At 44.9% G+C, this 23,072-nt stretch overlaps 1 protein-coding gene across 1 annotated transcript in view; it reads right to left on the bottom strand.

Annotated features, from left to right (window-relative positions):
* LOC125934078 (protein POLR1D-like) overlaps positions 1–23,072 on the bottom strand; it is a 48,662-nt gene that overhangs the window by 5,688 nt on the left and 19,902 nt on the right. Inside the window, exon 2 of the mRNA XM_049647385.1 lies at positions 14,121–14,195. Coding sequence (XP_049503342.1) covers positions 14,121–14,195 — 75 coding nt within the window. The remainder of the gene's footprint in view (positions 1–14,120; positions 14,196–23,072) is intronic.

Raw genomic sequence — 23,072 nt, 5'->3', positions numbered from 1 at the left:
TCCCAGCTGGCGTGGGAAGAGCCGATTTAAGGCGCCAACGATATAAATGGATATAAAACCCTAAATATAATGAGACTGGTTACAAGTCCACTGGAGAGTACCCACGACAGCACTTCAGGCTTAAGATCCAGCATCCTCCCTCTGGCAAACTCTGAAAGTGACGGGCTTTGCTTCGCTTGCAAAGCCGTCCGCGCAGAAGCTGTGACGAAGGTTGCTGCAAGCCGGGGGAAAGGCGGATTTCTAGAGAATCTGCTATGAGACAGACTCGGACTGATTGAGGCCGGGATTAGAAGCTTTTCATCTCTCCCTCTCCTTCTGAGTGCGCACACTATGTAACCTGATTTGCGAAATAAGGCACATCCTCCTGGTAGTTATCATGCTCGACTTACGAAAAACAGTAGACTATAAAACAAACCAAGAGAACAGAAAGGGGAAGAGATACGTAATTCTTTTGCTGATGTTAATACTTTTTTAAATACGGATTTTTTAATACTTTTTCTCTCTCTACTGCTGAAGGTGGGCAGTCGTGGCATCTAACGTGCTACGGAGTCAGACCTGACACTTTTGGATTTGAAAGTAGTTCCACGGGGGCGCCTGGGTGGCTCAGTCAGTTAAGCCTTAAGCATCCGACTCTTGATCTGCGCTCGGGTCATGGCTCAGGTCATGATCTCGCCGTTGGTGAGATGGAACCCCACGTGGGGCTCTGCGCTGACAGCACTGAGCCTGCTTGGGATTCTCTCTCTGCCTCTCCCCTGCGCACACGCGCGTCTTCTCTCTCAAAGTATTTTTTTTTTTTTTTTAATTTTTTTTTCAACGTTTTTTATTTATTTTTGGGACAGAGAGAGACAGAGCATGAACGGGGGAGGGGCAGAGAGAGAGGGAGACACAGAATCGGAAACAGGCTCCAGGCTCCGAGCCATCAGCCCAGAGCCCGACGTGGGGCTCGAACTCACGGACCGCGAGATCGTGACCTGGCTGAAGTCGGACGCTTAACCGACTGCGCCACCCAGGCGCCCCTCAAAGTTAAGTATTTTTTAAAAATAAAATGGTCCCACGAATACGACCCGTCAGATAGTGACACGCGATCACCAGCCATGGAGGCGAACAATGCTGACGCGAACTTGCGTGAAGTGACTGCCATCCATCACATGACTGACACGACCCCGTTCCGTTTCTCCAGCCATCAAACACTTTATGGGTGGACAAGAGAGGACGAAAAGCAACTCGTCAGAGATCCCGAGCTAGTGGGATGGGAGCCAGGGGTCTGATGCCAAGGTCCACCCTCCGGGATTGTCCCAGACAGGGAAGAAGGAGCAGAGAGAGAGACACATGCGTGGTGTAACGGGGTGGTGAATCAGCAGGGCAGTCAGGCGAGGAAACGTAGGCGCTAAGCCCATCGGCCCGCTTGCCGCCGAGGCCGCTTTGTCCGGCAGGGGCACCAAGAAGCGAATCTGGACGTGGTGTCAGGTGGGGAGCCGCTGACACGGACAGGGCCGCGACAAGGGCAGACAGCGCCCTAAACGCACTCGATTTTGAGATCGGGGACGCACAGCAGGCATCGCGAAATCATGATTCTTACTTTTCTGGTGAGGGAAGCGGAGGCCAAGTTCCCGTGTGACGCTCCCCAACTCACTCCTGTGTTCCGTGGCCACACTCACTCCCACGCCAGCAAGTGGCCCTCTACCTGCCGCTCGGCACGTTCCTCGGGGCCATCACGGATGTGAGTGAAAAAGGACCCTTAGAAAGAAGTGGACTCCCAACGCTCCAGGAAACAAGGGAAATATTTTTAATCTTGACGCTGTGGTTGATTGCAACTCATTTTCTTGTTTAAAGCTGCCACAGCCACCACAACCACCCAGGGGGCCTACAGTTTGTGATGTGGCAATCAAATGCCTCAGCATGTGGCCACCCGAGAAATCCTTTTAGAGCGTCATAAGCCCCATCGCTCAACTGCTAATTCTTAATTACTCTGCGGTGCAGACAGCAGTCCTGAGGCCCAAGGTAGGTTTTCAGCTACTCTGTCCCCAGTGCTGTATCTAAAAGTAATCTGAGATAGGTGACGTGTATGTACATATATAGTTATGCTATTAATTAATTTTTATTTAATTCTTTTTCATGTTTATTTATTTTTGAGACAGAACGTGAGCGGGGGAGGGGCAGAGAGAGAGGGAGACACAGAATCCGAAGCAGGCTCCAGGCTCCGAGCCGTCAGCACAGAGCCCGATGCGGGGCTTGAACCCACGAACCGTGAGATCATGACCTGAGCCGGCGTTGGCTGCCCAACCGACTGAGCCACGCAGGCGCCCCGCTGGTAATTTATTTTTCAAAGTCTGAGAAGGCACAGGGTAGGTCCTGCGGCAAAGACAAAGGCCAGGCTATCCGTCCACGTATTTATGCTCGTTGGGAGACCACCAGGAGGAAACAGAGGCGTGTGACGATAAACCTCAGAAGCCGGAATGGGAACGGTGGTGTCCCGGGATGCGTGACAAGCCTGCTGTCCTTGGCTTCCTGCTCCCCGAGCCGCACACATCATGTCCACGGCGATCTCACCCAGCGGGGACGCACGCGGGGCTCTCCGATTCACACGATCTCACGATTCACTCGATTCACTCGTAACTGGATGTGGAAGGAATGCGGGAAGCTGGGGCAGGAAGGCGCAGGAAGTATGACACATCGGCATCCTGCCGGACAACAATCCACGGAAGAGAGCTAGTGTAGGACACGAGCGTTCGGCCAGGGACGAGAAAGCAAGTGGGGACCCAGGCGTTCGCAAGTGGCTAGCTGGGGCCGCAGGAAACCCCTCTGGGCCCCATGGTCTTAGCTATAGAGTAGAGGTTTTGGATCTCGTGGCCCTGAACTACTGCCAAGAGCCTCATCCACGAGTCACTCTGAAATGCGAGCCCTTCCTTCCCTCCCCGCTGAGCTGTGCTCACCTGCTCACTTGTCCGTGTCCACCAGTGGATTAACACCTTTAAAGCCAGGAGGGAGTCTTCTTTACTGCTGCCTGAGCCGGGCCTCTTACTATATACCTACCGGTTGGGGCTCAGGCAAGTGAATTAAAAAAAAAAAAAAAAAAAAGCCTGCAAAAAGACTCGAGAAATGATCCGCTTTCCGGTATAAAGCTGACTACATACAACAGAAGAACGACGTACAGGATTTTTCACCTTATCACCGGACCGACTCCGGGCCAAAACAGAAAGGCACCCAAAGATGCCACTCGCCTTAAAACAATCAGGTGAAGAAAACCGAAGAATCGTTTTCTGTCCCACTCAATCCTTGTAACCTTTTATACCGGAATATAAGCCTTTCCCAGGCTAAGGCTGAAGTTCTGCGAGCCCTCGCCGCAGAAATGACATTGGGCTACGGATCAGCTGATGTGAATGCGACCAGAATAAAAACAGCTTTGCAGACCGTGAAGCTGTGCAAATTGCTGAACTGTGTGCCTATAAATTCCTTTACGTTGACTAAAAGGAAGTCATATGGGCCGATATTTCAGCCTCCTTGAGGCCTCTGTTAAGAACAGCTTCTGAAGAGATTCTTTTGCTGAAATACATGCACAGAAGTACAGAGCACCAAATGGCCTCTTTCTTTACAAAATAAAAAATGGCATTTCCACTGCATTTTCTTTAGTTCAGCAGTCTCTTTCTGGCAATGGCTCAACGACCTCGCTAAGATCGTTTCATGGAATGTCCAAGAGGGGAAAAAAATGGCGACCTAGTTCTATTTAAAATTTTAAGGCAAATACGGCCCATTCTCACCATTACTATCTAACATAGTACTGGAAGTCTTAGCCTCAGCAAAAGACATAAAGGGCATACAAATCGGCAAAGAAGAAGTCAAACGTTCACTATGTGCAGATGACATGAGACCCTATGTAGGAAACCCAAAAGACTCGTTTCAATTCCTTAATTTTAATCAATGTGATTAAAAAAAATGCTAGAACTGGTATGTGAACTCAGTGAAGTCATAGGATATGAAATCAACGTGCAGAAATCTGCTGCATTTCTATACACCAATAATGAAGCGGCAGAAAAAGAAATCAAGGAGTCAGTCCCATTTGCAGTCACACCAAAAACAATAGGAATAAATCTAACTAAAGAGGAAAAAGACCTATACTCTGACAACTACAGAAGACTTACGAAAGAAATTGAAGAGAACACAAAGAAATGGAAAAACATTCCATGCTCATGGATAGGAAGAACAAATATTGTTAAAATGTGGATACCACCCGAAGCAATCTACGTATTTAATGCAATCCCTATACCACCAGCATTCTTCGCAGAGCTAGAACAAACAATCCGAAAATTTGTGTGGAACCACAAAAGACCCCGAATAGCCCAAGCAATCCTGAACAAGAAAAACAAGAGGCATCACAAGTCCGGATTTCAAGCTGTATTACAAAGTTGTAATCATCAAGACAATATGGTACTGGCACAAAAACAGACACACACATTAATGGAACAGAATAGAAAACCCAGAAATGGACCCACAACTACATGGTCAATTTATCTTTGACAAAGCAGGAAAGAACATTCCGTGAAAAAAAGTCTCTTCCACAAATGGTGTTGGGAAGACGAGACAGCAACACGCAAAAGAATGAAACTGGACCACTTTCTTCCACTATACACAAAAACAAATTCAAACTGGATGAACGACCTAAATGTGAGACAGGCAACTATCAAAATCCTAGAGAAGAACACGGGCAGCAACCTCTTTGACCTTGGCTGGAGTAACTTCTTATTAGCTGAAGGCAAGGGAAACGAAAGCAAACATGAACTATTGGGACCTCGTCAAGATAAAAAGCTTCTCCACAGCAAAGGAAACAACAAAACTAAAAGGCAGCCTGCGTCATGGGAGAAGATATTTGCAAATGGCGTATCTGATAAAGCGTTCGTATCTAAAACCTATAAAGAACTTATTAGACTCAACACCCCAAAAAACAAGCAACCCAGTTATAGATAGGTAGAAGGTATGAATAGACAATGTTCCAAAGAAGACATCCAGATGGCTAAGAGACACATGAAAATATGCTCAACATCACGCACAGTCAGGGAAGTACAAATCAAAACCATGACGAGGAACCACCTTACTTACGCCTGTCAGAATGGCTACAATTAACTCAAGAAAGAACAGGTGTTGGCGAGGATGTGGCGACAGGGGAACCGTCTTGCACTGTTGGTGGGAATGAAAACTGATGCAGCCAATCTGGAGAAGAGTATGGAGGTTCCAAAAACAAAAAACGAAACAAACAAACAAAAACAACTAAAAATAGAACTACTCTGTGATCCAGCAATTGCATTATTAGGTATTTACCCAAAGGATACAAAAATACAGCTTCAAAGGGGGCGCATGTACCCCACTGTTTACAGCAGCACCGTCAACAATAGTCAAACTATGGGTAGACACCCAGACACACACACACACACACACACACACACACACACACACGCACACACACACACTATATTCAGCCACCAAAAAAATGAAGTCTTGCCATTTATAATGATGTGGCTGGAGTTAGAATGTATTATGCTAAGTGAAGTCAGTCAGAGAAAGACAAATATATGATTTCACTCATATGTGGAATTTAAGAAACCAAACAGATGAGGGGCACCTGGGTGGCTTGGTAGGTTAAGCGTCCAACTTTTCGTTTCAGCTCAGGTCATGATCCCACTGTTTGTGGGTTCGAGCCCCATATCGGGCTCTGTGCTGACAGCATGGAGACTGTGTGGGATTCTCTCTCTCCCTCTCTCTGCACCTCCCCTGCTCGCACACACACACACTGTCTCAAAATAAATAAACATTAAAAAAAAAAAAGAAAGGAAACAGATGAACATAAGGGGAGGATGGGGGAATGAAAGGGAAACAAACCACAAGAGACTCTTAACGATAGAGAGCAAACTGAGGGTTGATGGAGGGAGTGGGGTGGGAGGTGTGCTAGATGGGTGAGGAGCCTTAAGAAGGGCACTTGCTGTGATGAGCACTGGGTGTTGTGTGTAAGTGGTGAATCACCGAATTCAACTTCTGTGGCCAATACTGCACTGTATATTAACTAACTAAAATTAAATTAAAAAAAAATTAAAATAAAATATATTAAGCAAATATAAAGGTCTTCTAGATGCTTAGAAAAACAAACCACGGCCCACTAGTAAGCAACAGGTTGTCTACTCCTTTAAGATCTGTCCAAGTGCTCTGGTGCCGTCTGCCCGTGGGAGAGGTGTGAATTCTACCTGCCAGAGGGTTCTGTTCTTTTTTTTTTTTTTTTTAAATTTTTAACGTTTATTTATTTTTGAGACAGTGAGAGACACAGCATGAACGGGGGAGGGTCAGAGAGAGAGGGAGACACAGAATCCGAAACAGGCTCCAGGCTCTGAGGTGTCAGCACAGAGCCCGACGCGGGGCTTGAACTCACGGACCGCGAGATCATGACCTGAGCCAAAGCCGGATGCCTAACCGACTGAGCCACCCAGGCGCCCCGGTTCTGTTCTTTTTAATAAATAGGGACTGGTAGAGTGGTTTTCAAATTTGTGTGCGCTTTAGAATCACCTGGGCATCTTTCTGAAACCCTTTGGCTCAGGCCATCCCCAAACTCATAATTTTTGGTGGCGGGACACGGACATGAGTAATTTGGGAAGCTTTCCAGGTGATTTCAAGTGTGCAGATGAGTTTGGGAACCACTGCATTCGTGGTTAAAAGTTTTTATTCACACACACACACACACACACACACACACACACACGCTTTAAACGGAGGGAAAACCAGGTGTTCTCCCAGGATGAGCCTGATGGGGAAGATGTTCGCTGTGCCAGCACCAGGGAAGAGAAGCAAGTCGTGGCTGTCCTTCAGTCAGACCTCTCTGCATCGCCCATAGCTGCTAGGCTGTGCTGGACCAGAAGCTGCCTCCAGGAAAAGTACCTACGTGAATGTTTGAGTTGCGTGCGAACTAGCTGGTTATTCAGAGGTGAGTGAGCCTGTCAATTCAAGGAAAATAGCTTGCAGGCTTCACTGCCAATGATAAAACTGGAGTTTTCAAGTGAAAGAAAATTAGATTTTTGGAAAACTGGGAACTTGATAGTTCCCAGAGAGTTAAAAGACTCTCTGATGAGATTAGTGGTGATATTTATAAGTGTACTTTTTAAGTATTCTATAATGTGTTGTCATTAGAAGATGACTCATGAGCCAACATTTTTGAGATGGCTAATGAAGGATGTTACAGAATCACGTATGGAGAGAAGACCCAGTTAAAGTGCAAGGGAGACCAAGCGACTTTATTATGACAGAATATGAAAAGTCTGCATTATTAAAGAGAATGTTAAGAATCTACTACTCGCTGAGATTACTTGCAAAACTTTGATGGAGGATTAAAGAATACCATAATTTTCTGGAAAGGCTATTGAAATACTTCTTGCTTTTCTGGGCATATATTTGTGTGAGGTTGGATTTTCTTCAAATACTTCAAGCAAAACAACAGGTTGTAGAAGCAGACGTGAACTTCCAAGCGTCTTTTATAAGTCAGACATGAGGGAGGTTTGCAGAAATATTAAACAATATCACTCTAACTCAGTATTTTTTTTCCACAAATGTAGTTATTTTTATAAAAGGCATACTATTTCCTTTTAACATGTAATGGGCTTATCATTTTTTATTTTATTTTATTTTTTATTTTTTTAACGTTTATTTATTTTTGGGACAGAGAGAGACAGAGCATGAACGGGGGAGGGTCAGAGAGAAGGAGACACAGAATCGGAAGCAGGCTCCAGGCTCTGAGCCATCAGCCCAGAGCCTGACGCGGGGCTCGAACTCACGGACCGCGAGATCGTGACCTGAGCCGAAGTCGGATGCTTAACCGACTGAGCCACCCAGGCGCCCCAATCATTTTTTAAATGAATAAATAAATCCTTTTAAATTGCTCAATTTAAACTTCAAATACAGTCAACATTGATAGATATAATCCACCAAAAAAATTTTTTGGGGTCCTCAATAGTTCCTAAGAGTATAAAAGGACCCTAAAACTAAAATGGCTCAGGATCACCGTTAAGACAACTGAAAAAAATGTCAGCAATGTCAGCAAGAATTCTTGTCCTGTAGACTAATGGGAACTTAACAAGTTTCAAGCCCTATTCTCCCAGGACCCATCTCTTACAAGTCTGGAATGTTTCGCTTTGCCTGCCATCTTTTTTTTTTTTTTTTTTTTTAAGATTTCTTTATTTATTTTTGAAAGAGAGAGAGAGAGAGAGAGAGAAGGCGTGAGTGGAGGAGGGACAGAGAGAGAGAGATGGAGACACAGAATCGGAAGCAGGCTCCAGGCTCCGAGCTGTCAGCACAGAGCCCGACGCGGGGCTCGAACCCACAAACCATGAGATCATGACCTGAGCTGAAGTCAGACGCTTCCGACTGAGCCACCCAGGCGCCCCAGCCTCCCACCCTTTACTCCCTTTTCAACATGCTTCTGCTTCCTTCATGGGAAGAGGCTGTCAACTGTCCCCGACTATCCATTCTTCCTTTTTTCTAGAGTAAACGAACCCCAGATATTTATCTGGCACCTGACTAACTGGAGCAAAACAAAGACCGAATTCCTGACCTTGTAGTTGGTGAAGGCATGGAACAAAATTCTGGCCAGTGGAGTACATGCAGAAATGGTGGAAATGGTGGACACAACTTCTGGGCAGTGTCCTTAAAGGGGCGGGGGGGGGGCGTGGCTTCTTCCTTCCTTTCTGCTAAGTGAAATGGAGTGGGCCAATACTAGACCATGTGGAAAAGAATCACACTCTGCGGTTGGAAGATTTAGAAAACTGGAAGGAACCTGGGTCCTTGACAACTCTGGGGGAACTGCCAGCCTAACCGATGTGACACCCAATGGGCACATCCTTCCTCCCACAAACGTCAAGATGACCGGCGCGTGGGGTAACTCTCTCCAGGGAAAACGGAGCTGACACTGATAAACCAGTTCTCTCACCATCGGAAAGTTCTACCGAGTCAGTAAGTGGCAGAAAGGTTGTCAGGATAAACGACTTCGATTTGGAGAGCTGCCTAGAAAGAACTTATGCCCTTGAACATTGCGAACACAGCAAGAGCCCTGACTGATACTTTCATACTCACTTGTCGGGCCATCTGAATTCATGATTTAGCTCCCTACTGATTCTCTCACTGAAGGTATGAGATTGGACCAGCGGCTACAGTCAACCTGATCACAGTCCTGCCTTATACCAAACGCCAAAGTGGCCTGCCCCTAACAAAACCGGTACTAATTTGATTCACTTTAGAAGAGGCACCTTATCTCTGTAAAGGACAGAGGGCCGGAAAGAAGATAAGAGCAGATCTAATGACGCTGACTGACTGGTCCATGCCAGGAACCATGCAGAATATTTCTGTCCACTTTATCTCACCAACTTGAGTAACTATCCTTCTAGGAAGTGGGTATTTTACTGAATCTAAGATGATTCCATATGTGACATACAGATTGACTCACACTGGATTACTTCATTTTGTATCATTTCAACCATAAATACATCACAATCAATTTCTAAAAGATAGTATCTTCTGAAAAATGAAGTATCCATTATCACACCTAAAAAAATCAATATTAATTACTTAATGTCATCAAATACCCCAACTGTTTCATAAATGTCTTTTTTTAAAATTTTTAAATGTTTGTTTATTTTTGAGAGAGAGAGAGAGAGAAAGTGAGAGAGAGAGAGAGAAAGCGAGAGAGAGAGAGAGAGAGAACACAAGCAGGGGAGGGGCAGAGAGAGAGGGAGACACAGAATCCAAAGCAAGCTCCAGGCTCTGAGCTGTCGGCACAGAGCCTGACGCGGGGTTCGAACCCACGAACCGTGAGATCATGACCTGAACCAAAGTCAGATGCTCAACCGATTGAGCCATCCAGGTGCCCCATAAATGTCTTTTTATAGTTAGTCTGGACAAGGATCCAAACAAGGTATACATTTTATCTGATGTGTCTCAAGTCTATTAGTTCATAGGATTCCCCTCCTTTTCTCTGCAAGTCTTTTGTTACAGGGAATTGGGCTGTTTGTCCTGTAGAATTCCCCACATTGGACTTTTGTGATTTTATTCCTATAGGTGTCAGTTAATGTGTTCCTCTGGCCTCTGTATTTTGTGCAAGCTAGTAGTTCTGACCGGAGATGGGATCAGATTGGGGTTCGATCTCTTCGACAAGGATGTCTGCTAAGTAGTGGCCTGGTTTTCCGCATCGTTTCTCAGCATGAAGACGGGTCCGTGAGTTCAGGTGTGGGTCTGCCTGACCCGTCCCAGAATGGTCCCCAGCAAGTCCGCATCTGGTCAGTGTAGCGGCCGGTGACCTTTGCCTAGGTCCAGTGCATCCTTAGGGATTGCAAATGATGCCATTCTTTTTATTTTAAAATCGGGTTTATGAGACAGAATGCACACAGAATAAAATTTATCCTTTTACATAAACAGCGTTAAGAGTTTTGACCAACGTACGAAGTCAAGCAAGACGTAGCGCGTTTCTGTCACCCACCAAGGTCTGCCCTTAACCCCTTCCTTCTGTCCCCATGTCCTGGCAACCAGTGATCTGTTTTCGGTCCCTATCGTTCTGGGTTTTCTAGAAGGCCACATCAATGGAATCTTACACTGTGTATGCCCGACGCGGGGCTCGAACTCACGATCCATGAGATCACGACCTGAGCCCAAGTTGGACGCTTAACCGACTGAGCCACCCAGGCGCCCCTCGGTTGTTTCCAGTTTTGAGCCATCATGAACAAAAGCGCCATAAACATTACTGTGCGCATTTGTGTGGGTGCCTAAGTTTTCAATTCTCTGGTAATTGGTTAGAAGAAGTCTCTGTGGCGAGTATTTATAAGAAACTGCCAACTATGTTTCGCAATGGCTGTATGATCTTACATTTCTGCCAACAGTGTGTGAGCATTTTAGTTGTGCCACATCCTCGTCTTTATTTGGGACTGTCAGCCTTTTTTAATTTTTATTTTGGATACTTGAGTGCATCCGTAGTGGTGGTAACTAACTGATGTTTTCATTTGCATTTTCCTCCTAACTAATGATTTGAGCATCTCTTTTTTTTTAATGCTTGTTTATTTTTGAAGGAGAGAGACACAGAGTGTGTGTGGGGAGGGGCAAAGAAAGAGGGAGAGACACCGCTGAAGCAGTGAGCATCTCTTTATATGCTGACTGGCCAACCCTGTATCATTTTCAATGATGTGTCTGTTCAGATCTTTTGCCTATTTTTAAATTGGATTGTTTGTCTTCTTATTGAGTTGCTAAGAATTCAAACGGTGATCTTATTCTAGCATTCTTTTATATTAAAAAAAATTTTTTAAGTTTATTCGTTTTGAGAGAGAGAGAGAATGTCCAGGAGGGGCAGAGAGGGAGGGAAAGAAGAAAGAATCCCAAGCACTGTCACAGAGTGGAGCCCGACGAGGGGCTCGAACTCACCAACCGTGGGATCATGACCTGCGCCGAAATCAAGAGTCAGTCGCTAAACCGACCCGACTGAACCACCCAGGCACCCCACGATGTCCTTTTACATTTAATAGTTGCAGTTCCACAGGGGAGTTTTCTTTCATCAATGATTTGGTGACCCCGCAGCACAATGTGTACAGGGAACAGGATAAATGTTTTATTCTTCCTCTCTCTTTGCCAATTTTATGGACAATGATTTGGTTCCACAGCATTCTCCAAACGGGACCGCTAAGTTTCTTGTTGTGATTATCATTATGGCCTTGTGGATCTGAACACAGTTGAGGTATCTCGGTCTTTATAGCTTTATTCTTCTTGGTGATCAAATTACCCCATCTGGCGGGAGGGATTTCAAGTTGTTTCCTGAGTCTTTCGGCCATCACTACAGTAGTCTTCGAGTGTTTCTTTGCTTTCTCGTATGACAAGATTCTCCGGATCCTCGTATACATTCCCTGTCTGTGTAGTAACGGTGTAACCTTGCCCGCAGAGAGGGCGGACTTCTGGGAGGGGATCTCAGTTCTAGGAGGTAATGTCACACACCGGACAGAAATGTCTTTGTCTAGAGTGGATCTTAGGATGGGGCAGGCCATGCCTGATGGTCTTAGAGCGCAAGCTGGCCCTGCCAAAAACCCCCAACCATGTGATTTTGGGCGGGAGCTTTGGGTCACGGGGTCTTGGTTAACCCTGGACACTGAGGCCAACCACACAAGCAATCAATCATGCCTAAGTAATGAAATCCCAATAAAAACTCTGCATACCGAGGCCTGGGTGAGCTTCCCTGCTGACGATATTACCATGCATATTGTCACACCTTAATGCTGACTCTATGGGGAGAGGACAACAGAAGCTTCATGTCTGGAACCCTCTCAGACAATTCCCTTTATGCCCCTTACTTTGGCTGACCTGAATCTGTGTTCTTTCCCTGTAGTAAGCCGTAACTGTGAGTCTCACAGTTTTCTGTGAATTGTAGGGACTCATCAGTGACTTAAGGAAGCTGAGGGTACGTTGGGAACTCCCTGAATTTGCAGGTGGTGTAAGAAGGGAGGGCAGTCTTGGTGACTGTGACCTCTAACTTGCAGTTTGGTGAAGCCCAGACACTGCTTCAGATCTGCAGTCAGGTATCTCTCTAAAGCATGGCTTTGTACTGATATTTCCAATTCGAATTTAGGATTATAGGTTTTTTACTTTGATTTTACATTTGCACCCCTTTGACGCTGGACATCTTGGTATTTAGAGCAGGTAAATATTTGCTTTATCCTGTTACATAGTATTTTCTGAATAACATCATCAAATTTTTGACAACATGATGATGGAAAACAATTTAAGATTTCCTGGTAGTTCTTTTCAAAATGTAGTCACATTTCAGATCACGCACAGTAGTTCCTTTATGTGCGGCTAAGTCATTCACTAAATGGCTTTTTAGGTCTATTTGTTTTATTTTGCTTGATTTTTAAGGATTGACTTTTCCCTTTATTTACTTAACTTTTACATTTTACGTAAATCACGTGCATGGTTCTAAGAGTCAAATCTACAGAATGAGGTGTGTTCTGAAGCCTAGTTTTTCTCCTCATTTTTAGATTCGACTCTGAATCACCCACAATCCTCCATTGTTGCGGATTTTAAATTCTAGATAAAAGATCTAAACTCAGCATATTTAACACATGAATGCCTATGTTACTGCTAAAGTGAAGCTTAAAAATGCTTAGGACTAAATTCTTAAGGGTAAATTCCTCTTTTGTTTCTTTTTTTAAAAATTTTTTTTTTTCAACGTTTTTAAATTTATTTTTGGGACAGAGAGAGACAGAGCATGAACGGGGGAGGGGCGCAGAGAGAGGTAGACACAGAATCGGAAACAGGCTCCAGGCTCCGAGCCATCAGCCCAGAGCCTGACGCGGGGCTCGAACTCACGGACCGCGAGATCGTGACCTGGCTGAAGTCGGACGCTTAACCGACTGCGCCACCCAGGCGCCCCTTTTGTTTCTAAACTTTAAGTTTTAAAGCTCTATTTTGTATGGAAACTGCAAAGGCAACTTAAGTTCTACCCAGCCGAACTGTCACATAGTCGAAATACTTACGAGTAGAATTTAAAAAATAAATTTCAATTTGCCAAGGGCTAGAATTAAAACAGAGATCCTTGGGGCGCCTGGGTGGCTCAGTCGGTTAAGCGTCACACTCTTGATTTCAGCCCAGGCCATGATCTCACGGTTCAGCTGACGGGATTGAGCCCTACAGAGCCCACTTGGGATTCTGTCTCCCTCTCTCTCTGCTCTTCCCCTGCTCTCTCTCTCAAAATAAATAAAAAGAAACAAAAAAAAACAAAACAAAACAGAGATCCTTAAACAATGAACACTGATACAACATTACTCTCGCACGGCGCCTTTGGGCAGAAGATCTACATATCCACCAGGGATTTGGGATCTAAAGGGATGACGGAGCCTTCACAGATGCTCTCCCTCCATACCCCCAGCCCTCTTCCTCAGGGTCGCAGAGTCCCCAGAGCTGGCCCTCAACAGGGCTCCCACTCTCCTGCTCGCCTCTGGGGGATTTCCTCTACAGCCACAGTTTTACATTCCTTTCACCGGCTACAGATTTACGTATCCACATCTCCAGCCGAGACTTTCTCTTTGCTACTGTTCTGTTTTAAGGAAGATCACTCAAGAACTTACCAACCCATAGGTCCCATCGTTTCTGCTCTCGTTTTGCCACGTTTTGCCTCTTTAAGCAATTCTTCAATTGCTTTCCTGATGGGGAGAAAAATAGAGTTGAGAGGTAGTCACACGACTGAATTCTTAAAAATCAGTTTATTCCACATATATGATCTTGTGGAAAGAACAGCTTTTGAAACATAGAATGCCAAAACGGGGGAGAAGTTTTTTTAGATTAAAAAAAAAAAACAAAACATGGCTGACAGTTTTGAGCAGGTAAAAATTAAAAAAAGAAACTTTGTATATGAAAGGGAAACACACTGAAAATTAAAGACAAAATGACAAGCTGTATCTGTATTTAAAATGTTCAAATGCACTCTTATTCTAAGAAATACTAATGAACTCAACTCTGATAAATATATTTCTACCCATTAGTTAGTAAGAGAGTAGAGAAAGGAGTACTCTTTGCTCGACTAATGGGGACTGAAACTGATAGAACACTTCTTTAGGACAATTTGGCAACATGACAAACAGCCTTCAAAAGAAGACATACCTGCTGACCTAAAAACTCTACTTTATCCTAAGAAAATGGGTATAGTGTATATTGGATAATTTTTATTTCAGATTTCTTTGCATGTATATATTACCCAGGAAAACATTTGGACGGGTGTTATCAAGATGGTAAGAGGAGTGTCTGGGTGATTTTAATTTTTTTTGTTTGCTTTCTGTATTTTCTATTTTTTCTAGAGTGAATCTGTATTATTTGTGCACTTTTAGCAAGATTTTGAAAAAAAAAACCAGAAAACATACTTATCATATTCTGAGACATTACTCTTTTTATTTTTAACTTATATATAAATATATTATATATATTATAATTATATACATATATATATATAATTTACTGTCAAGTTGGCTCACACACAGTATATACAGTGTGCTCTTGGCTTCAGGAGTAGACTCCTGTGATACATCACTTACATACAATGCCCAGTGCTCATCCTAACAAGTGCCCTCCTCAATGCCCAGCATCCATTCTCCACGCCCCTCCACCCCCATCAACCCTCAGTTTGTTCTCTGTATTTAAGAGTCTCTTATGGTTCGCCTCCCTCTCTGTAAATAATTTTTTTCCTTCCCTTCCCCCATGGTCTTCTGTTAAGTTTCTCAAGTTCCACATATGAGTGAAAACATACGGTATCCGTCTTTCTCTGACTTATTTCACTTAGCGTAGTACCCTTCAGTTCCATCCACGTTGCTGCAAATGGCAGGGTTTCATTCTTTCTCATTGCCGAGTAGTATTCCATTGTATATATACGTACAAATCTTCTTTATCGATTCATCAGGTTGATGGGCACACGGGCTCTTTCCATAATTTGACTATTGTTGATAGCGCCGCTATCAACATTGGGGTGCGTGTGCCCCTAAGAATCAGCGCACCTGTATCCCTTGGATAAATTCCTAGCAGTGCTATTGCTGGGTTGTAGGGTAATTCTATTGTTAGTGTTTTGAGGAACCTCCACACTGTTTTCCAGGGCGGCTGCACCAGTTTGCATTCCCACCAACAGTACAAGAGGGTTCCCGTTTCTCCACATCCTCGCCAGCGTCTGTAGTTTCTTGAGTTGTTCATTTTAGCCACTGAGATCAGTATGAGGTGGTATTTCATTGTGGTTTCGATTTGTGTTTCCCTGATGATGAATGATGTTCAGCATCTTTCCCTGTGTCTGTTGGCCATCTGGACTCTTCTTTGGAAAAGTGTCTATTCATGCTGAGACATTACTCTTAAGACACTGTAGAAGGTGCTATGGGTAGTAAAATAGGGAGATGATCATCCCTGACTTTAATATTATTTACAATATGTAAGCGGTAAAGTGAAAGAAAAGAGAGGGATAAAGTTGGACACAGATACAGTTCAAAGACAGAACTATACACCTGATCACAAAATTTGGAAACTGGTCATTATACACCGATTCTCTATAAAAATACTTAACTATACTGTTGTAGTACTTTACATAACCCTCAAACGGTGTTAATATTCTGTGAATATTTTATGATGCTTATTTTACCGAAGCAGGCACACGGCTTAAAAAAAAACAAGTATTATTTAAAAACTTAAAATACAGCAGCCCTCTTGCCTCAACCTTCTCCACCCACTAAAAAAATCCATTTCGACCCTTAAAAAAAAAAGAAATTCTGTTTATCCTGGTATTTATCACCATATTTCTCTTAGGGTGCCGGGAAACTATTTTGCCACCCTCTTGACCTTCAAAAAACACATCTACCTAGTTTTGTATCATTTACATTTTTAATAAACGCTCACCAATAGGGATGGTTTTTATTTTATTTATTTATTTTTTTTAAATTTTTTTTTTCAACTTTTTTTAAATTTATTTTTGGTACAGAGAGAGACAGAGCATGAACGGGGGAGGGGCAGAGAGAGGGAGACACAGAATCGGAAACAGGCTCCAGGCTCCGAGCCGTCAGCCCAGAGCCCGACGCGGGGCTCGAACTCACGGACCGCGAGATCGTGACCTGGCTGAAGTCGGACGCTTAACCGACTGCGCCACCCAGGCGCCCCAGGGATGGCTTTTAAAAACTGCCTTTTCAGTTCACTCAGCAGCTCGACACTTTCTGCTCCACCCTCGAGAGCCCACTTGACCGGGTCCGTGAAGAACGAAACACTGACCACCTTGTGCGCCCTCTCACCCCCCGGACTCACTTGCTCAGTCAAGATTGTGTTTCACAGTTGAGCCTCATGGCGTCATGAATAGTTAAGTGCATCTGATTACCACGTAGCATCTGTCGGTGGGGAAGACCCTCCTCTGCCCTATGGTCCTTCTAGCTGGACTTAGAATCAAATTGACACGAGACACGTTAGTAGGAAAAATATTGAATTTAATACCACACATAAGGGGAATCCACACAGACATAAAATTTCAAAGACAGTGAGGCAACATGAAGTTCACATGGGAGGGATAGGGCCTGAGGATACCAAGGGGAGGAAGGCTATTAGCAGGAAGGTGAGAGGAGGGATGTGGAAAATCCTTTCCAGTTTGTCCAGAGTTAGGCAGTTGAGGGGAGTCCGAGAGCTTTTTCTGTGTCTGCTGGGTTTCGATTACTTTTTTTTTTTTAATTTTTTTTAACGTTTATTTATTTTTGAGACAGAGAGAGACAGAGCATGAACGGGGGAGGGTCACAGAGAGAGGGAGACACAGAATCTGAAACAGGCTCCAGGCTCTGAGCTGTCAGCACAGAGCCCGACGCGGGGCTCGAACCCACCGACCGCGAGATCGTGACCTGAGCCGAAGTCGGACGCTTAACCGACCAAGCCACCCAGGTGCCCCATGGGTTTCGATTACTTTTAACTTGAGATCATCTTTATGCCAAAGTGGCCCATCTTGGGGTAGCCTGCCCTTGACCCCTACACAGTATTTCTTCCATCTCTTTAATAATAATAATAATAATAATAATACATCCTATTGATGTGATCTGAGGGCTTTGTCTCATCCAGTATTTCATGAAAAATGTATCCTATCTAGCTCCAAAGATCCTTTTTCACCTTAATATATGTAAGTTAAAAACTGAAAAGGTAAACATATTCCAAATACGCCTCCTGCCCCTTCCTATCGGTAAGTGCGGTACTGTATTTAAAAAAAAAAATATTTAAAAAATATTTATTTTTTGAAATACATTTTTGTATTACATATTACGTATACGCTTTATATACATAATATATAAAAATACGTGTATATTTTACGTATATTTATTTTTGAGAGAGAGCGCGAGCGAAAGCAGGAGGGGCAGAGAGAGAGGAAGACGGAGAATCCCAAGCAGCTGCACGCGGACAGCAGAGAGGCGCTGGAACTCTCAAGTTTCCAGATCATGACCTGAGTGGAAGTCGGAGGCCTGGCGGACTCAGCCACCCAGGCGCCCCAAGTGTGCTAGTTTCTAAATTAAAAACAGCTGATCATCATACTTAGACCCACCCATGTGTGCCCTCTCCTCCTGACAACAGAAAGTTAAAAATCTTCAGGGAAAAGGCCTGTTTGGGCCGTTCCCCCATTATGAACAAACCGTGTTATCAGCTGCAAATAAACGAGAATGCATTTTCCCAAAAAACCCAGGTTAAAATGTTTGCCTGGCTCTCTTGGACCAACCCACAAAAGCCTATCTGGGTCAGAACACGGTTGAGATGCCATACGTGTTCGGGAAACAATACTCCGTCCAGAACCGTGCAGAGATCCCGAGGGCACATTCTAGGCACCTTCGAGAGGCGGACCCTGATTTTTCTACAGTTTTGACTTCATGTAAAACCATTTCCGGCACCGTCATGAACTTCATCTGCCCCGATTTCTCGGAGATCTGATTTACAACCGCGGTCAAAGAGAAAAGCAGCTGTAAGCATGAGAAAGGCTGCTGGGGCAGAAGGAATTCCCCGTGGGCCACACTCAGTCCCCAGCCAGCTTGGGAGGCGGGACCCCACTGCCAGGGCTGGGGTGTGGCCAGCTTGCTGTAATTGGTTTAACAACAGCTGGCGTTGGCGTTGGCGTTGGCGTGGAGCTTTGCCTTTGGCCAGGTGCTGTCCCATCTGAACACGACGACATAGTTACAGCAACTAGTTTACAGGTGGGGGAAGTGTCACGCTGCCTAACGTGCCCGAGACGGCCCCTGCTACTGATCCTGGGGGAGGTGGGTGGGGAGTCTGGGCACTTACTTGGAGAAGAGGCGGAGGAAGGAAGGACCGCGCACTATTTCGCCCTAGGAATGTTGAGCATGTGCTACCTCCCACCCCCAAATTCTCCTGCCTGGGCTTTCCTTCCAAATAGGCAAAGAAAAGTCCCTAGCAGTCACGTCTGTTGCCCTGAAATAACAACATCATCTTCAAACTCAAAGGGAAAAGACTAGGAAGTCGGGTAGTTTGCCTCACTGCTGACTGTAGCCTTCGGTTTTTCCTGAGACTCTTGCTGACAAATTCTGGGGTAAGGAAACAGTTGAGCCAGCTTCTGTTGAATGTGATCACAGAGGCTTAAATCATCAGAGATGATGATGAAACAGCAACCTCAGGAAACAAGATAGTTATTTAATGAGATGATGACACGTAAGTGAAAGCTGCCTTAAAATACGGGAAAAGCAAACAGCAGGAGAATATGGCAGAACTAAGTACACAGAGAACCCGAGCAAGTAAATAATTTATTCAGACACACGTTTAGTTCTGGGTACTTTTTATACTTAGATTCTTAACATCGCCAAGTTTTCTTTGTAAGACAAATTCATTCTATTAGAATATAAAATTCAATGTGAACAAGAAGTCCAAGAAAGCCAGCTCATTAAGCAGACAGTTTTCTGGGCACGGGAACAAACTAAAATCAATTTTCAACAATCCACGTGGGTATCATCTACACCCGGTTTTCCATCCCAGCTTAGCTTCCTCGGGCCTGCCTATTCATTCCATGAGCCAGCTGGTACATGCTTAAGGAATGTAAACTGATGATAAGAGCAGCTTAAGTAAAACCCAAGCGGGAATGCAAATCTGGTGCAAAATCATCTTAAAGCCCAAAGTCAACAAATTAGTTTTGAGTTATCTGGGTCTATGTTTCTTTTTCCTCACATAAATCAATCTAAGAGTTAAGTCTACCCTATAGAAAGGGTGGCAAGAAAACCAAGGCAACTGAAATGAAACAATAGAAATTGAGGGACACTGGGGCACCTGGATGGCTCAGTCCAACGTCTGACTTCGGCTCAGGTCATGATCTCACGGTTTGTGAGTTCGAGCCCGACGTCCGCCTCTGTGCTGACAGCTCAGAGCCTGGAGCCTGCTTTGGATTCTGTGTCTCCTTCCTCTCTGCCCCTCCCCGTTCATACTTCGTCTCTCTCTTTCTCTCTCTCAAAAATAAAGAAAACATTAAAAAAAATTTTTGAAAAGGAAACTGAGAGGCAAAGTAGGTAAGAACATAAGAAAATGAGATCTTTCGAGGAATAAAATCAGAAAAGCTAACCATCAATTAATTGTTCAAAAAAAAGACAGAGCCAGGCCTCTGGATCTGCATTACACTGTGTCTGGAGAAATGCTGAAGGAAAGTGCTACAGACTGAACATGTGTGTGTTCCCCCAAATTCATACTCTGATACCCTGATTCCCGGTGTGATGGGACCAGGACGTGATTAGCTCACGAGGGTGGCTTCTTTAGCTCCACAAGTCCTGGGAGAGTATAAGGTGGCTTCTTTGGTGCTGCTAATGTTGTTTCGTGATCTAGGTGCACTCACTTTATGACTGTTTACCAAGCTGTAAACTTATGATTTGTGCACTTTTCTGTATGTACAATTACAGTCCAATAAAAACGATTAACAACGAAAAAGGTGCCTTTGATCAACTAACCGTGTAGTAGCTGTTGCATGATGGATGGGAAAGGCAGTTCAAAAAAGGCAATTACGTCGTGGAGGACTACCCCGAAGGTCTTGTGTTCAAACAGGCGTGGCTGTACGATAAACACACAGATTTAGGAAACTGGCACAAACGAGTGAACTGCCATTGGCCGCCGGTGACTAACACACACCTGACAGGCCCAGCTAATTATCACTGCTGAAGGCCCCCAGTTCATGCTCAGGGTACTGGGTAAAATTCAAAAGAAACTTGACTATAGCAATCTCAAGGTCTTCCCACGGAGTGGTAAGTTTTGAAGAAAGAAACGGAACAATTTACTTAATCTTCAGTAAGGATTTGATGTCAGACCATAGAACATTCTGATAAAAAAAAACAAAAAAACAAAACCAGAGACAGAGGACTCGGATCACTGCTGGACATCTGCAAACAGCGGTCTACAGGCTCATGATCAGTCAGCAGTAATTAGCAGTTAGTTGAGTGACCATGTGGATTGGCAGAAGCCAGAGGAAAAACTGGGGGTTCTGTATTATTCAGTGATTTGATTATAGATATAGAGGAAGAAATTCAGGCCAAACTCATTTAATCTCAGAAAACCACATTGGGCGGGTTCCCCTATCAGCTGTCAAGAAAGGTAAGAAAATTCAAACTGTGGAGAAGGTTTTTGAAGATAAAACTCAATAGGAACGTTGAGATCATCTGGGGAAATGAAAAGAATTGTTGGTAGACAAAAGATGGAGGCTGAGGAAGTTAATTCTGTAGATCATGTTAAATGTGGCCAACCTCTATCGAGTACATGCTCTGTGAGATGATTTATACAGTGATCAAGGCCCTTCCCTGTAGAGGCTTATATGAGGGACTGTATATCAAATAAACATCTGTATGTGTACATCAGAAATAAAAATTACTTAGGGGAATGTGGGGAAGGAACCTCAATATATCTTTATTTGCAATATAACAGGGAGAGTTCTGAGAAAAGCTGCTTAATTTTTAAAAACAACTTATGTCTGGGGTGCCTGGGTGGCTCAGCTGGTTAAGCGTCCGACTTCGGCTCAGGTCATGATCTCACGGTTTGTGAGTTCGAGCCCCGCGTCCGGCTCTGTGCCGACAGCTCGGAGCCTGGAGCCTGCTTGGGATTCTGTGTCTCCCTCTCTCTCTGCCCTTTCCCTGCTCACGTTCTGTCTCTCTGTCGCTCAAAAATAAACAGACATTAAAAAAAAAAAAACAACACCAAAAACCCTTATGCCGATAAAATACCAAAGGTCAATGGGGGAGCATGAATTTGAATGCAGGATTAATGAAACTTGGTGATTTCATGCCAACGTGGACCAAAAAATAAGAAAGTGGTAGGTCAAGCAACGCTGGGAAAAATCAAAGATGTGGATTGCTTTTTACTTTGATGATCGTAACCCCACAAGGTTGCCATGAGGATAAAGTAGTTTATTTGGTTCCAAGTGTTCCGATGAGAAGCACAAGACATAGGAGAGGTGCTTTTTGCTTGACTAAACTCCTAGAGGTCAGGGAACTTGTCTTTTGTCATCCCAGTTTCCCCCATGTCTGTCTGGCACATGGTGGGTACTCAGTCAGTTCTGGGGAAAGAATGGGTTCTGGGTGTGAGTGGGACAGGACAACAATGCAAGGATTTACCAGTAAAAACGCTGTATCTGTAGCAGGAAGAGGAGGTGACGGGGGAGGCAGAAGCGGCGGGACAAGGACGGTGAAGACAAAGCAGTGAGACCGTGCGTCACGGAGCAAAGAAACGTGATGAAGGGAACTGGCGGCCACCTTGGGCCGCGGCGAGCCACGCGGCTCCTTGGGCCGTGTCCCGCGGGGGCCGGGCGTGAAGAGCAGCGCCCAAGCGCCACAGCCTGGGTGGCGTCGTGCATCAGGTCCGAGTGGGAAACCGCAGCCAAGGACTGGGGACGCAGAGGCAGCTGTCAGAATGCAGCACGGCTGGAATTTTTCCCACCAGGATGGAGGTCTTCCCCCCTCTGGGGCTGCCTGAAAGTCTCAGCCAGCGGTCACTTCTAGAAAACACTTTGCCCTTTGTGTGCCACCAGAAACGAATGACCTTTGTTTGGCTTCTGATGCCATTCTTTTGCGTCCTTCGGAGAACGGGAAAAGCCCGTTTCATTTGTCTGTTACCGCTCTCTAAACCCCATCGCTTAGCGGAGACCCCGACTGCGCTTTGAAATAAAAGTCCTCAGGGCTGGAGTCTGAGCACGCTGACACTGCGATCCTGGGATGTCGCGGTGGGGGGCGGGGGGGGGGGGGGGCTGGACCGTCCCTGCGAGGCCTCACCAGACGTCCCGTGCCCCACACGGCCAGCCCAACTGCAGCACTCTATCTGCCGTTACGGGCACGGTACGGCTTTGCTCGGGCCACGCTCCCCGTCCAAACTGTTCTGTTCTGCACTCCGGACACATCCTGGTCACCATTCAGATCGCATGTTACCTTCTCTGCAAGACTTCCCTGATCTGCCTGCTTGCTCCATAGCAATGGGTATTCCCACTCCTTTCTCTGAGGCCCACCGAGGGACAGATAAAGTCGCACAGACGACACTCCTAAATATTTACAGGTTATAAAATAAACTAAAAA

Source organism: Panthera uncia, assembly GCF_023721935.1.
Source record: "Panthera uncia isolate 11264 chromosome A1 unlocalized genomic scaffold, Puncia_PCG_1.0 HiC_scaffold_16, whole genome shotgun sequence".
In the NCBI taxonomy this organism is placed as follows: Eukaryota; Metazoa; Chordata; class Mammalia; order Carnivora; family Felidae; genus Panthera; species Panthera uncia.
Note: the sequence above shows the minus strand (reverse complement) of the source record. Positions and strands in the feature narration are given on the sequence as shown.